The sequence below is a fragment of the Diadema antillarum genome, unplaced genomic scaffold, assembly GCF_040938485.1.
Source record: "Diadema antillarum isolate AM-2024a unplaced genomic scaffold, OU_Dant_1.0 seq00001671_RagTag, whole genome shotgun sequence".
Lineage (NCBI taxonomy): Eukaryota > Metazoa > Echinodermata > Echinoidea > Diadematoida > Diadematidae > Diadema > Diadema antillarum.
This window is the reverse complement of record NW_027272368.1, coordinates 171,957-189,023: the sequence shown is the minus strand read 5'-3', so window position 1 is coordinate 189,023 and position 17,067 is coordinate 171,957. Positions and strand designations below refer to the sequence as shown.

At 39.9% G+C, this 17,067-nt stretch overlaps 1 protein-coding gene across 1 annotated transcript; it reads right to left on the bottom strand.

Moving 5' to 3' along the window:
* Positions 1 to 14,019: 14,019 nt before the first annotated feature.
* LOC139711573 (vesicular acetylcholine transporter-like) lies at positions 14,020 to 16,395 on the bottom strand. Its single transcript, XM_071623451.1, has 2 exons — positions 15,542 to 16,395; positions 14,020 to 14,056 (listed from the first exon to the last, which is right to left on the bottom strand). The coding sequence occupies exons 1-2, from the start codon at positions 16,393 to 16,395 to the stop codon at positions 14,020 to 14,022; spliced, it is 891 nt and encodes a 296-aa protein (XP_071479552.1).
* Between the last annotated feature and the right edge of the window lie 672 nt (positions 16,396 to 17,067).

Genomic DNA, 17,067 nt, shown 5'->3' with positions numbered 1-17,067 from the left:
AAACAGTCATTTCGTCGACGAAATGACCATTTTGCCGTCATCGTCACCTCGTCTTTTTTCCATATAATTCGGTGTTAAAAAAAACAACAACATTCATCTGCCCCCAATGTAATTTATGAAGAAACCTAGGGGAAGTGTGGGAGAGTTGAGCCAGGTCACCTCACATCTTCATAGTGACTAATAGCTGCTGCCATTTCTTGTTCATGCCTATGATAACTATGCACTCAACTAATAAAGTGTTTCCCCCCTTGCATTTTTGGATAATTTCATCTCAAAGGGTATTTTACCGATATTCATAATTCAAACGGGATTGGATAGAGAATTTCATTACTCATAACATGAATGGCATATAATTGCCACCAGATATCATTATTTGTGTGAGAAAATGCATTTTATTTCAAAATGGGGGAAAAAAAGCATTTTATTGTGTACATTTCCTCTGCAAGTTAGCGAATGACCTTTTTAAATTGTTATGTAATTCTCAGGAATTTCTTCAGGTACATTGTGCTTCCCTATTAAACAGATATTATGCATACTTTTTAAACAATAGACCATTTCGTATGAAATTGTTGGTTGAAGCCATGTGCTTTTTAATTCCAATTTGGGTTGATCACATTAATGTGCAGTTGGCCATTTTGCATCGATGCGGCCGCGTCTGCAAAATTTTCATGGATGACAATGACCTCATCGCGTTCAAGTTGTAGATCAGTTCGTTGAGGGAAATGGCATCGAATTAACGTATGGAGTGGCCTGCAAGATCCCCTGACTATACTGCCCTATACTTTGGCAAAAGGAAGCACGTGACAAAAGTGACATTTCTCGTAAAAGAGCAAAAAGTGTCTGTCATTTACACTGACGTCAATGGATTATGATGTTTTATCTAACATATTGCTTAGTAGGATGAGTGTTTCTGCATGAAATTTTGCCTGGAAGAAGGGCTCATTATGTGAATTATGAAAACATCAATAACTCAAATTCGGATGGTATGTCACTTGCTTCCTTTTGCCAAAGTATAGGGCAGTATGATCCAATAGAGAATCTTTGGATATCATTAAGTGGAAAGCGAGCAAGAAGGTGAAAGATCCAATGACACTTCACAGCAAGAATTTCAGCGCATCTTGCAGAGAGCATGGGCCAACATTGAGCAGCGCCAAGTACAATTACTTTTAGTTAACAGTATGAGGAAGAGATGCCGGGTGGCCATTGAAGCGGATGGTGGACATTATCAATAATACTTCACTGTTGGCCTATATGCTCGTGAAAAGAGATAGAGAAATATGCAATAGACCATGCTTAAAAATTCAGAATAATGAGTGATTGTTTGATTATTTGTGTAAAAGTCAAAGCAAATCACTGTAAAGTGCGATTTTTTCCATGCATTTTGACACAAAATGCATACTTTTTTTTCACACCAATAATGATATCTGGTGGCAATGATATGCCATTCGTGTTATGAATAATAAAATTCCCTATCCATTCCCGTTTTGAATTATGAAAATCGGTATAATGCTTTTTGAGATATATCCAAAATGCCAGGGGGAACTTACTTTTTTGGTTGAGTGTATGAGGCAGCCACGTTGGACGAAGCATAACAAAAAATAGAGAAAAACCATTTCTGGTCACCAAAAGTGAATATCCACTTGTCAGAAATGTGTTTTTCTCTCACACCTATATGGTAGAGGATAATTGTGAATCAGGGCAGATAATTATAGTCTGTATATCACTTGTTTCTTTCAACAAATTTCAACAGGTTTGATGTGGTCACTTTCGTAAGCTTTGAGGGTTAGTTTAAAAGGCGGCTGTGGGGAGAGTTGAGCCAACGTGTTGAGGGAGAGTTGTGCCATGGCTCAACCCTCCATTCCAGTGGCTCAGCCCTCAAGTGGCTCAATGAGCGTCATTTTTTGGTCAAAGAAAGGGATCTGCAATTGGATGAGGTGAGGAATATTGGAAAGGTATGTGGTGTTATCGCCAAGGCTGAAGCCCCACGGGTGGTTTCTTCTTCCTTCGACACCAACAGTTGACTTATCACGCAAATCCACTCCGGGTGCATCTAGAAATCCTGATCATAGTGATCGTGGGTGGACCCCAGCAACATCCACATTATCCATCCGATAACCCGTACGTCGAACAGACGCCCTCGCCCCCTCTGTTACCATACACCATCCTTCCTTTAGATAGGTTTCCAGTCATTTTCCTTCATAAGCCTGAACTTCTTAATTTGTATAGGGCCTATAGCATAATGGCTCAACTCTCCCAACCCCGTGGCTCAACTCTCACCACAATGCACATCCAGGGAGAGTTGAGCCATTTTGCAAAATATTTTTGTTGAAGTGTTACCCCCAAGTTGTTTGTGCTATTGTGTGTGTCTTATTGGGTTATCATGATGCCTGACTATAGTTGTTGTAGTATATACCATAGCGAACGAATAATCCATGAATTATTGTGTAGTTATTGAACAGTATCACTAAATGTGAAAAGTGGCTCAACTGCATGTGAGTCCCACATTTCCCCTATACAACGGGGATGGGTAGGCATACTTTTCTTGTAATCTTGAAAACTAGCAGACAGTAAGCGAGCGCCTTTATCAATCAAAGCGCGTCAGCGCATGCACTTTAAATAACATTGCACAAATACACCGTTCGGTAACCATATCACTGTCTAATTTTCTTGCTTTTTAATTTCTTGTAAACTTTCACAAAATTTCACCAAAAGAGTGCACCAGATTGTTGAATTTTAATTCTAAAAATTAATTAACTCTCACGTGAAGGAAGGAGAAATTTCATCCCACACCTTTCCCCCGTCAGTTCCACCGCCATCAAAGGAAACCATTAGTACAGGGGCGGATCCAGGAATTCTGTAAAGAGGGGGCGCGTTAACAAAATTGAATGGGGGAGGGGCGCACGCACCCCTCCCCGATTTTTTTTATATTTATTTTGTTCCAACAAAAAAAAATAAGGGAGGGGGGGGGGGGGTGCGCCTGGTGCGGTCCTCCCTGGATCCGCTACTATAGTGTAGTATAGGAGAATGGAAAGAGGTACACGTAGAAATATCACGATCTACACTATTCATCTATATACAGTCATTCGTGTCTGAATGGTCTCACAAAAAATCGTTTGTTTGTTTGTTTTTATTTAAAATTTCTATATGATATTCCCCGAAGTATGCTCCTGATCGTTGAATGTTAGTTCTCAATATGCAAAAGCTCCGTCTTGTGCATGGTAGAAGCATACCCCCTCCCATACCCTCCCCATTCCGTCCACTTCAAAAGACTTATAGTATACAGTAAAACAAGTACAGTGTACAAACGGAAAAGAGGTTAAAGATGCCACAATAATTATTTAGCCATTCACACTGCATGAATATTCATTTTCCTTACTTGGAATTCAACATTTTCAATTTATTCCCCGAAAAATATGCACCAGATCTTTGAATTTTAGCTCTAAAAATGCAAAATCTCCACACCCGACCTTTTGGTTCATTGGAAAAGAGGTGACAGATTAGTCATTTGCAATTTCCATGAATGTTATATTTTTTTTTCGTCTTTTTGATTTGAACCTTCAGAAAGTCGTAAGTTTTGTTGTGGTTAGTACTTTTTTAATGAAAAGTCAAAAGTGTGTGTGTGTGTGTGTGCGCGCGTGTGTGTACAGAGGGGGGGGGGGGGGGGGCGCTGCAGCTATATATAGGCCTATATCATAAACGCCTTGGGCCTAATTTTATTCACTGTACTCTGCTCACTGCCCATTAGGCCTGTCATCTTGGAAAACATGCAATAATTATCATCGTCTTCGAAAGGCTGAACGAAAGTCCATTTAGGTTATTAGGTATAAAAATAATAATGACCTATACACCTGTACTTACATTCTAAAAAGGATTCGGCCTACCAGTATCGGTATATAATGGGGATGCCTTGTCAGAGGAGTGATACGACACTGGTCAAAACTACTCATAGATAAGTAGTATCACGTTGATATAGGGCCAACATACACTGATTTAGCATACTTCACAAAATTTGTGAATTTCTATCATTTATTATGCTCACACCCATTGATATACAACATATTCAACAGGCAGCATTACCGTGACAATATTGACATCACGTACGTCGCCATCTCCCTAAGGCCCCCATCTCATTAGGAATTTAAGGCGACCATGGCTACCATTGCTACCATGGCGATCTGTGAAAAATTTAGAAATTGTGGTGCAAATCGTGCTCCATCTCCATTTTTGGCTTGCAAGGCGACTACACAACGGTTTTTCTCTGCTCACTCTGCGCTGTAGGCGATAGTGCCACGATTATAATACGACTCTGCCACGTTGCCGCATTCCCAGGCCGACGAGACGCGCTGCTTCTGCGATCAAACCGACTGTGTTGAGATATTCGTATGCTTATCAAGACCTCGCTACAACAGTGATATACGATCGGAGTATAAAATGGGTTTCATGACTGAATTTCTTCAGTCTGATGTCAGTGTCAAACCAACATGGATATGCAGGATATGGTTTCACCCTTACATCTTAAGCGTTCTAAGAACACACCAGTTAGAACCTATAATGTGAAATTGCACTATTAGTTAAGTCATCCATTCTACTATAAAGGATGAAAAGTGTATGAAAGAACCGGCTTACGAGCAAACTACAAATCGTATCCGAGCTACAAGGAGCCAATTTTATGAAGATTGATAGATTGATTGCTTGCTTGCTTGCTTGCTTGCTTGCTTGATTGATTGATTTTATTTCTGCAAAATAAAATATGTACAACACTTCTTATTGAAAAATGCCAAGAAATTATCACAAAAGTACATGAAACTGCAGCTGGATGGCCCTACTCAGCTCCGCCCTCATGATGGAGCTGACATGTTCTACCGAGGGGTCCAGAAGAAAACACACTCGGTATATCTGAAATTAACATACAAACTTGTATCAACAAAAACTACACTACATAAACTTAAAATAACATCCACTACTATACATTTCAGTTATATAAACACTATTACATGTACCATTGCCATAATGGCAATAAACCAAATCAATGAATTCAACAAATATATATACATCATGCTTCAAAGAAAAAAGAAGAACAAGAAAGAAAAAAGTACATATACACTAACTTGTTGAAGATTTGATACTATTATAAACACGATCCTCTATAACTAAAAGATTTGCGGCAGTATTGAGTTTTGGGTTTGGGGAGAACAAGAGTACCAACAGAACGAAGATTATATGGCGTATTGGTAAATCTAAACATAAATTATTTGAAAAGATTGCAACTTCATCTTCTTGCATTGACTTGCAAAAGACAAACAAACAATTCAACAAACAGAGTAGATTCGTACGGAGTGTACGTGGAAAAAGAAATTTATACGCTTTACTCCATATCCACTTCCTAAGCTGATCGGCTGCATTACTCTCTTTCGTCCATGGTTGGTGCCTGGTACGTATATTAGTACTACGTATAAAAGAGTGGTAATTTTCATGAGCGATGGGGGCCGGCCGCTTTCGATGTGCGTGAGTTACGCTTTACGCGTTGCTACCCCGTCAGAGCTACGAATATGGCGCTTTAAATGCGCTTGTGAGGCGATTGAAATTGTAATACGCTCTAAAACCACGGCGCTCTCGCTACGGAAGTTTTGGACATGTTCAAAACTTGGCGGCGATGGTGGCGACCCTCCGCGCTTCTGACACGCTCAAGATACGATGGAGAGATTTAAAGCGATCAAGCCACGATCCGCCGCGCTTTGTCGATTTCTGATGATCGTAGCGGAATCGCCGTCTACAGTGGGATGGGGGTATAAAGGACATGTCTATTACACCACCGACGTGATACAAATTAGGCCTATCTGCTCTCATCACTGAATACAAACGACAATCACATCAGATTCTGAAGACGCCTGATGGACTTTGAAGAGAATGAATAATATTGGCATGTAAGCAATAAGAGCGCAGACGCCAACAATAACACTGAGTTTAGGATAGCCCATATCTTGAACAAGTTGTTCAGAGAAGACAGGGCCAACTGCGTATAATACTGAATGCAAGATGCGAGCAATGGCACAGACACTCCTTAACCTATGTTGCTCGCCCAGATGGCGTGCGGTTGAGAAAAGGGAGGAAGTGACCAATGCACTGCCGAAGCCGATGCCGCAGAGGAGTAATGTTAATGTCCAGAAAGTTTTGCAAAGATGACTAAAGCAAGAGCTGATTCCAATGATCGTTGTGCCCATGACTGCCATCTTCAATAGCCTTTGAGACGATTGAGTTGCCAACTTTACAGTGGTCGAAACGCCTATGATGTATGGGAGGAACGTTGGTAACCAAATTATGCTAGCCTGCCAGCTTAGAGCACACGTGGTGTCATCCATCCAAACAGACATGGTGGGTTCCTGGAACGCTACTGCGACGTTCGACACGGACAACACCCAAGCGGCAAAGAAGATGTAGGGATTCACGATATACTTGAAGAATCGCATTGCCCCCGGCCTTTGCCATTTGTCCTCTGTGCAGTGCTTACAGGCCAAGAGACACAAAGTACCCCTAGGAACGGGGACAAATGCAATAATCAACAAGGAGGCAAGCATTCCTGCCAAGAACAGCAATCCTGTAAATGGTTGCGTCAAGAGGAATCTAAATGACGTAAAAGTCAGTCGGATTCCAACGGCACAAACCAGACTTATCCCTACGACGAGGTCTCGTTTTGATCCGCAGGGGTAACGATCTATTACCATAGCGAAACCCGCTGTGTCGATAAATGCAAATCCGATACCCTGCAGACTCCTGGCGACAAACAGTAATCCGTAACTCTTTCCGAAGGAGAAAAACATGTTCGCAAGGACAGTAGCAACAAGTCCGATCATCATAGGAGGAGTGTAGCCAGTCTTATCGATCAGGACCTCCGAAACAGGGTTCATAACGAGCTGAAAGATGGCTTTCGCAGCAAACAGGATCCCGAAGGGTTTACCTCCGTCAATGTTATGATCTAGTCCACTGTCCGAGACGTACCACGAGTCACTGCGGTTTAGTCGGGATGTGACAGCCACTTCCTGCTGGAATGCTTCGATAGATCGAAGATAGTTTGGAAGAATGGCATGAACCACCATATATAGTACGTTGTCCATGACTACAGCTAAAAAGATGGCAACCACAACAAGCCTCTTGGTTAGCCGGGTCTTTGACTCCATCATCAGCTTCTCCGTCGTATCCATGATGAGATAACCAAAGATATCTCACTCTTGTGCTTGAGAATCTGCCCAGTATGTAGGCCACCGTCTAGAGAGATATTTACACACCTGAAGAAGTAGAGGAAATTGTTTTGGAAGTTGTCTCTCGAAATGGAGAGTTTCAACAATGTCAACAGATGGACATGGCATACCTTTGATTTTTATGAAACCCTCGTCTGTTCTCATAAATGGCTTGCGAGTTCCTGTGGACGGAGACATTATCTCTGCTCTATTGATATCATGACAGCATTGCCCAACCCCTATCGTAATATTGGTATCTTCTTCTAATCCGTTGCATAATTATGATGACAATACCCTTTTACTGTTTAAGTCTTGTCGACAAAGTGTTGCGAAACTGTGATTACGGTTGTACAGAACACTGTCCGAGGATTTTATGCATAGTAACCTATTAGGCACTCGTAAGAGATACACATCTTCGTCGCCATTTGTGTCTCCGTCAATATGGATGTCAATAAGATTATGCATTGGTACAATACAATAATGCAAGGCACAATATAATGAAATACACAAAACAGATAAATTCTGTCCCTCCGTTTTGTCATCTGTGTGTGTGATTAAATTCCACACCAGCGTTCATTTTAGGGATTCAATGAGAAACTAACTCCTTCAATACAAGACAAGCTTGTTATTATAAAGTACACTTGTTATTACAAACATTAACAAATTGGTAATCAAGCTAGTTGAATTGTCCCAGTTAGGTAACACAGCAGGACAAAATGGAAAAAAAAAAACCTTCTACAGAATCAGTATTTCATATAACTTCTATAAAGCAGCTCTTCCACCATAGACATTTCTACCAAAGAAAAAGGAAAGAACAACAATGGCACAGGATTATACATTATACCATTTAATTAAGAGTTACTCACAAATTACAGCTTGGTAAGAACTGAAGATACGGCCCAGACAGTTAATGGAGCATATCGTTAAGTAATTCTCACTGAAAAACAAAGAGTCCGATTACAGAGCGACAAGGTAACATCTCTTGAATTTGATGCCACTGATGAGAACAAAGGCACATTTCCTGCTAGATCATAATAAATACAGATACCTACCAGCAAAAAAGGAAAGGAAATTAAAGAAAAAATAAAATGGTCAGAAAGTCATTAACAAATCCCGGTAATTTCAGCACACTTGACAAACTTGTCACCTTGAAAATGGTAAAATGACACCATACACACAAATCTACACTCACACTCCAAGCTCTTCTCAATTGTGTTAGCTGGCTGGAAGTTTTTGCACATCACAATGCGTAGTAAACCGTTGAGGATGAGTGACAAGTATACTTGGGCAAGTGTCTATGGGAAATGCGTGTTGTAGCAAAATCATTCCGTACTCATTGGGTTATGGTATTATCAATTCCAATCATGTCTCCACAACACTTTCTTCAATGTCCACTGCATAACTAGCAATATCATTGTTGCACATGATACACTGTCAAGCTTTTGGACTGACAAATACCACAGCTTCCCTGACCTTTGAGAATTAGGTAAAGAAAGTATGCAAGGATGAAGACAGGCATGAAATACATAGCATTGGAGCAAAGCGTCTTCAATATAAGATCTCGTTTTTGTGAGCATCAAAACCTATAATCACATGCTACTTTCAAAAATACGAAGTGTTGTCAATGTATACGGAAGAACAAAACAATAAAACAAGGCAAACCAGAAAATTATACTTTTCTTAATTCAACAGCTTTGATTTAATGAAGATACAAAATAAATTTCACAGTATACCAAATGTAATAAAAATTCCGATCACTCCTAAGAACCATAATCTCTGGTGCTAAAGTAGAATGATACCCATTAAAGCTGATACCCATGCTTTTCAATTGCACAATACACCAACATTTGTTTTTGTTGAAATGGCAGAAAACATAGGATATATCCCGTATCATGTAGCTTGCCAGTATACTGGCCTCAGTATGAGGTGAAATTGGCCTGAAGCGTGACATACAACTGTATGACGGTAAACAGACATGGGAAACCGTGTCTACAGACTGTTACTAACAGAAGATTAACATTCAACTCAACAGCTTGTATGAATGATTCCCATGCTTTCTGGTGTGAAACATATGAAACACACTTTTTAGAAATTTCTGGGGCTTTATAAACCAATTTCTGTTGACTGTGACAAAGCAGACTTTATTGAATTAGATGTCAGATTAATTCTTACACCCACAAAATCATTAAAGAATTCACATTCAAGACTATACCTCTTCCATAGACATCATTTCCTACATGAATATCACTGATGTACAAGACTTTTATCACTCTGCACACAAGTGGTACTAGTACATTGCACAATTAGCATAACACATTTTGCACAAATTTTGGTTCCCTCTGATCCAAAATATACAGACATATCATATGTGCATTTTTATATATGAATTTTATTCATGTATATTTGAGTACACGTATTCACATATTACTTAGGAAGATGTTTTAAAGAGTTTCAAGGCATCATCAGGAAAATATAAGTCAACACTGCAAAGTTACACCAAAGACGAGTAATATTACAAAAATAAAATTATAATTTTGATTCAAAAGTGCTAGAATGATCATCATGTACAACACCTATGGTACACAAAAGTATTAGTTGTTGTTCGTAGCGTAGGACTAACCCTGAACATGTACACTGATTGTGAATCACATATGGAGAGAAAAGAGAGAGTTTCACAGAAGACCTAGCCACAGCATCTTTTCTCAGCCATGTAGAGATGCAAACATTTGTACAATTTGTGTGTGATCTCATCCACTTCTTGATTTCACAACTTGTTACAGCTTTACTCTTAACAAAAAAGGTAATATATATATATATATAATTATCATCATCATATCCTGGACAAAGTGAGATTCTAGCATCAGTGCAGCACCTATGATTTATCAGTGATGGTTCAATTTGCTCATACTGAATGTTTACTTCTACAGTCAAACTTGCTTTAGCGGCCACCTGTCTACAGTGGCCATCTTTTGTATCGCTTCTAATAAAAGCAAAGTTAAAGACCCTGTGCACAGTGGTCTCTTATCGTGGTGTGGCGAGTGGGCCACCAATTTTGTTTCTCATGTTATATTCTATCCTGCGTGTGGCAACCGCAGACACTTTATGGAGTCACAGGAAAGCTGATAATCTGCCATGTTTTGTCTTGTTTTGCTTTGTTTGTTTTGACTGTTTTTTTTTGTCTTGTTTTTGCTTTGTTTTGTTGTTGTTGTTTTTTTTTTTGCAAATGGCAAACAGGCATGGCAATGAACCCATGAAGAGCTTGTTTGCTGTATGCACACAATAACAGCACTGCAGTGCATGAAACACGTCTGCACATAAATTATACACATATAGTACAATGCATATGATGCATTATTTGGCACCCTGGAATACCAAAGATTTACCGTTTTGTTGAATTATATTTTTCTCAGCACTGTACCCTGGGTTACCAGAAATGTGGAAAAATAATTTATAGTATCATTATACACAAACATGTTTTTTTTCATTTGTGATTGTGCAACAATCAATGCATGCAAATACATGTAATAGATTTTTTTCTCTCATTTATAGCTCTGTTGTAATCTTCACTGTTTAAAAGTTAACATGGAAGGAAAATTGACATTACGATCGTTACTGCCACACTGATTTATATTGGTGCTGATGATGAGAAAATAGTTGCCATGACAACATTGCTAACTGTATGATAATTGAAACGAGATGGCTCAACACAACACTGTACCCCGGGTTACAACAGTACCCCAGTGTACGGAGTGCCGAATCGTATGTACATATAACTTCTTGTATACGACAATATAGGGAATATGTATGTGATAATTATACGTGAAATGTCATAGAACCTGTCAATAGCAGTCACTGGTCTTTAGCAGCCACTCTTTTCATCTCCATAAGACAAGTTTGACTCTACCTCTAAAAGCATAACTCTTGTGTTCTCAATGCATCATAACTTGAAAAGGGATTCATTCTCAACGTATGGTACTAAATAACTATCACTGTGTCAGAACATATACTATAAAAGACCTGGATGTTTAATTCTAACCATCTTAGATACTGCTTCCTTCATGTGACTGTAGTTTAAATAGATGTCTGTTTTCATTTTAATTCACAAGGTATTCATTAATGTCTTGCAACCAATAAAACTGTCATGGTTACTTCAGATGTACTCATGAACCAAAAATGCATTCAAATCTTTAACGATAATGTACAAATAGTGACTGTTTGGAGGGGCATGGTTAAATCTATTTGCCTGGAGGTGATTTCTCAACAGTGCTATGCTAAGAGTGAAGTCAAGGGGTATAGCACCATTGAGAAATCACTTAGGGCAAATAATTTCAATTGTGACCCTAAAAGAAGCAGTTGATGCTTGTTTTATAAACTGCATCCCACTTAATTTACTGTAGTTATGCTATAAAATCAGAAAGCTCAAAGTCCGTCCTTAAAGGGATTGTATAGTTTTTGTTGACACCCAACTTCAGGTTTCTAACATTTTTGGGGAGATAATGATCAACCTCTGATGAAATATGAAAGAGCATGTAATTCCAACATGGATTCAGCATTTATTTGATGAAAATTGGTTTTGAAATGTCTGAGATATCCAAAAAAGAGGAATCCCAACTTTGTTATTAGGATTGCTTTGTTTTACTTTGTTTTTAGATGTCTCAGCCATTCCAAAACCGATTTTCATCTAAAAAACTTTGAATTCCTCAAGAATGGTATACTCTCATTTACTTCATACGTGGTTTCTTGGTATCTTGCAGAAGGTTAAAAGCTAAATCCTCATCTCCACCATTACTAAACTATCCCTTTAAAAGGTAGCTATGCTTTGTCAACTTATCAAATCATGTGTAATAGTGACCAACTCCAGTCCTAACATGATCCAGTAAACCAGAAAAATTGCTAAATTCTTTTCAGAACTCTACTGATTGTACTTAATACGAGTCTATGCAAGCACTGGAGTGCATCAGGTATGAATTATACTACTATTTATAGTTGTGTCAAAAGTCAAAGCTCATAGAAGGCATATAATGCTAGAAGTTGAAACTGAAAGCCAATGGATACATAGGGAATGTGTGATCAGCTTTACTGTATCACAGTGATCTCACTTTGATACTGTCCAATTGGTATACCTACATGGGTGGGTTTATATCATGTAACTTAGATCACAACCAAGGTCTTGAGGCACTTGATTGTGACAACAAAATCACAATACAATCCATAACAACTATGTGCACGGGGGAATGGTGGAACATTACACCACATTGCAATTTGGTTTGCATTGGTGTCAGGCGCGCCGGAAGCAGTTTTGGATTGGAGGGGCAAACATTGGAGGGGGCTCAAGATTAGACCATGCATATGTTACACAATAATACGAAAAATATGCACCAGATCTTTGAATTTTAGCTCTAAAAATGCAAAATCTCCACACCCGACCTTTTGGTTCATTGGAAAAGAGGTGACAGATTAGTCATTTGCAATTTCCATGAATGTTATATTTTTTTTTCGTCTTTTTGATTTGAACCTTCAGAAAGTCGTAAGTTTTGTTGTGGTTAGTACTTTTTTAATGAAAAGTCAAAAGTGTGTGTGTGTGTGTGTGCGCGCGTGTGTGTACAGAGGGGGGGGGGGGCGCTGCAGCTATATATAGGCCTATATCATAAACGCCTTGGGCCTAATTTTATTCACTGTACTCTGCTCACTGCCCATTAGGCCTGTCATCTTGGAAAACATGCAATAATTATCATCGTCTTCGAAAGGCTGAACGAAAGTCCATTTAGGTTATTAGGTATAAAAATAATAATGACCTATACACCTGTACTTACATTCTAAAAAGGATTCGGCCTACCAGTATCGGTATATAATGGGGATGCCTTGTCAGAGGAGTGATACGACACTGGTCAAAACTACTCATAGATAAGTAGTATCACGTTGATATAGGGCCAACATACACTGATTTACAATGTAGCATACTTCACAAAATTTGTGAATTTCTATCATTTATTATGCTCACACCCATTGATATACAACATATTCAACAGGCAGCATTACCGTGACAATATTGACATCACGTACGTCGCCATCTCCCTAAGGCCCCCATCTCATTAGGAATTTAAGGCGACCATGGCTACCATTGCTACCATGGCGATCTGTGAAAAATTTAGAAATTGTGGTGCAAATCGTGCTCCATCTCCATTTTTGGCTTGCAAGGCGACTACACAACGGTTTTTCTCTGCTCACTCTGCGCTGTAGGCGATAGTGCCACGATTATAATACGACTCTGCCACGTTGCCGCATTCCCAGGCCGACGAGACGCGCTGCTTCTGCGATCAAACCGACTGTGTTGAGATATTCGTATGCTTATCAAGACCTCGCTACAACAGTGATATACGATCGGAGTATAAAATGGGTTTCATGACTGAATTTCTTCAGTCTGATGTCAGTGTCAAACCAACATGGATATGCAGGATATGGTTTCACCCTTACATCTTAAGCGTTCTAAGAACACACCAGTTAGAACCTATAATGTGAAATTGCACTATTAGTTAAGTCATCCATTCTACTATAAAGGATGAAAAGTGTATGAAAGAACCGGCTTACGAGCAAACTACAAATCGTATCCGAGCTACAAGGAGCCAATTTTATGAAGATTGATAGATTGATTGCTTGCTTGCTTGCTTGCTTGCTTGCTTGATTGATTGATTTTATTTCTGCAAAATAAAATATGTACAACACTTCTTATTGAAAAATGCCAAGAAATTATCACAAAAGTACATGAAACTGCAGCTGGATGGCCCTACTCAGCTCCGCCCTCATGATGGAGCTGACATGTTCTACCGAGGGGTCCAGAAGAAAACACACTCGGTATATCTGAAATTAACATACAAACTTGTATCAACAAAAACTACACTACATAAACTTAAAATAACATCCACTACTATACATTTCAGTTATATAAACACTATTACATGTACCATTGCCATAATGGCAATAAACCAAATCAATGAATTCAACAAATATATATACATCATGCTTCAAAGAAAAAAGAACAAGAAAGAAAAAAGTACATATACACTAACTTGTTGAAGATTTGATACTATTATATAAACACGATCCTCTATAACTAAAAGATTTGCGGCAGTATTGAGTTTTGGGTTTGGGGAGAACAAGAGTACCAACAGAACGAAGATTATATGGCGTATTGGTAAATCTAAACATAAATTATTTGAAAAGATTGCAACTTCATCTTCTTGCATTGACTTGCAAAAGACAAACAAACAATTCAACAAACAGAGTAGATTCGTACGGAGTGTACGTGGAAAAAGAAATTTATACGCTTTACTCCATATCCACTTCCTAAGCTGATCGGCTGCATTACTCTCTTTCGTCCATGGTTGGTGCCTGGTACGTATATTAGTACTACGTATAAAAGAGTGGTAATTTTCATGAGCGATGGGGGCCGGCCGCTTTCGATGTGCGTGAGTTACGCTTTACGCGTTGCTACCCCGTCAGAGCTACGAATATGGCGCTTTAAATGCGCTTGTGAGGCGATTGAAATTGTAATACGCTCTAAAACCACGGCGCTCTCGCTACGGAAGTTTTGGACATGTTCAAAACTTGGCGGCGATGGTGGCGACCCTCCGCGCTTCTGACACGCTCAAGATACGATGGAGAGATTTAAAGCGATCAAGCCACGATCCGCCGCGCTTTGTCGATTTCTGATGATCGTAGCGGAATCGCCGTCTACAGTGGGATGGGGGTATAAAGGACATGTCTATTACACCACCGACGTGATACAAATTAGGCCTATCTGCTCTCATCACTGAATACAAACGACAATCACATCAGATTCTGAAGACGCCTGATGGACTTTGAAGAGAATGAATAATATTGGCATGTAAGCAATAAGAGCGCAGACGCCAACAATAACACTGAGTTTAGGATAGCCCATATCTTGAACAAGTTGTTCAGAGAAGACAGGGCCAACTGCGTATAATACTGAATGCAAGATGCGAGCAATGACACAGACACTCCTTAACCTATGTTGCTCGCCCAGATGGCGTGCGGTTGAGAAAAGGGAGGAAGTGACCAATGCACTGCCGAAGCCGATGCCGCAGAGGAGTAATGTTAATGTCCAGAAAGTTTTGCAAAGATGACTAAAGCAAGAGCTGATTCCAATGATCGTTGTGCCCATGACTGCCATCTTCAATAGCCTTTGAGACGATTGAGTTGCCAACTTTACAGTGGTCGAAACGCCTATGATGTATGGGAGGAACGTTGGTAACCAAATTATGCTAGCCTGCCAGCTTAGAGCACACGTGGTGTCATCCATCCAAACAGACATGGTGGGTTCCTGGAACGCTACTGCGACGTTCGACACGGACAACACCCAAGCGGCAAAGAAGATGTAGGGATTCACGATATACTTGAAGAATCGCATTGCCCCCGGCCTTTGCCATTTGTCCTCTGTGCAGTGCTTACAGGCCAAGAGACACAAAGTACCCCTAGGAACGGGGACAAATGCAATAATCAACAAGGAGGCAAGCATTCCTGCCAAGAACAGCAATCCTGTAAATGGTTGCGTCATGAGGAATCTAAATGACGTAAAAGTCAGTCGGATTCCAACGGCACAAACCAGACTTATCCCTACGACGAGGTCTCGTTTTGATCCGCAGGGGTAACGATCTATTACCATAGCGAAACCCGCTGTGTCGATAAATGCAAATCCGATACCCTGCAGACTCCTGGCGACAAACAGTAATCCGTAACTCTTTCCGAAGGAGAAAAACATGTTCGCAAGGACAGTAGCAACAAGTCCGATCATCATAGGAGGAGTGTAGCCAGTCTTATCGATCAGGACCTCCGAAACAGGGTTCATAACGAGCTGAAAGATGGCTTTCGCAGCAAACAGGATCCCGAAGGGTTTACCTCCGTCAATGTTATGATCTAGTCCACTGTCCGAGACGTACCACGAGTCACTGCGGTTTAGTCGGGATGTGACAGCCACTTCCTGCTGGAATGCTTCGATAGATTGAAGATAGTTTGGAAGAATGGCATGAACCACCATATATAGTACGTTGTCCATGACTACAGCTAAAAAGATGGCAACCACAACAAGCCTCTTGGTTAGCCGGGTCTTTGACTCCATCATCAGCTTCTCCGTCGTATCCATGATGAGATAACCAAAGATATCTCACTCTTGTGCTCGAGAATCTGCCCAGTATGTAGGCCACCGTCTAGAGAGATATTTACACACCTGAAGAAGTAGAGGAAATTGTTTTGGAAGTTGTCTCTCGAAATGGAGAGTTTCAACAATGTCAACAGATGGACATGGCATACCTTTGATTTTTATGAAACCCTCGTCTGTTCTCATAAATGGCTTGCGAGTTCCTGTGGACGGAGACATTATCTCTGCTCTATTGATATCATGACAGCATTGCCCAACCCCTATCGTAATATTGGTATCTTCTTCTAATCCGTTGCATAATTATGATGACAATACCCTTTTACTGTTTAAGTCTTGTCGACAAAGTGTTGCGAAACTGTGATTACGGTTGTACAGAACACTGTCCGAGGATTTTATGCATAGTAACCTATTAGGCACTCGTAAGAGATACACATCTTCGTCGCCATTTGTGTCTCCGTCAATATGGATGTCAATAAGATTATGCATTGGTACAATACAATAATGCAAGGCACAATATAATGAAATACACAAAACAGATAAATTCTGTCCCTCCGTTTTGTCATCTGTGTGTGTGATTAAATTCCACACCAGCGTTCATTTTAGGGATTCAATGAGAAACTAACTCCTTCAATACAAGACAAGCTTGTTATTATAAAG

Coding starts and splice junctions, on each gene's coding strand:
- LOC139711573 (XM_071623451.1), bottom strand. CDS start 16,395: ATGGATACGACGGAGAAGCTGATGATGGAGTCAAAGACCCGGCTAACC. Junction 14,057..15,541: donor GTTTGGATGGATGACACCAC/GTGTGCTCTAAG, acceptor ACCCCTCGGTAG/AACATGTCAGCTCCATCATG.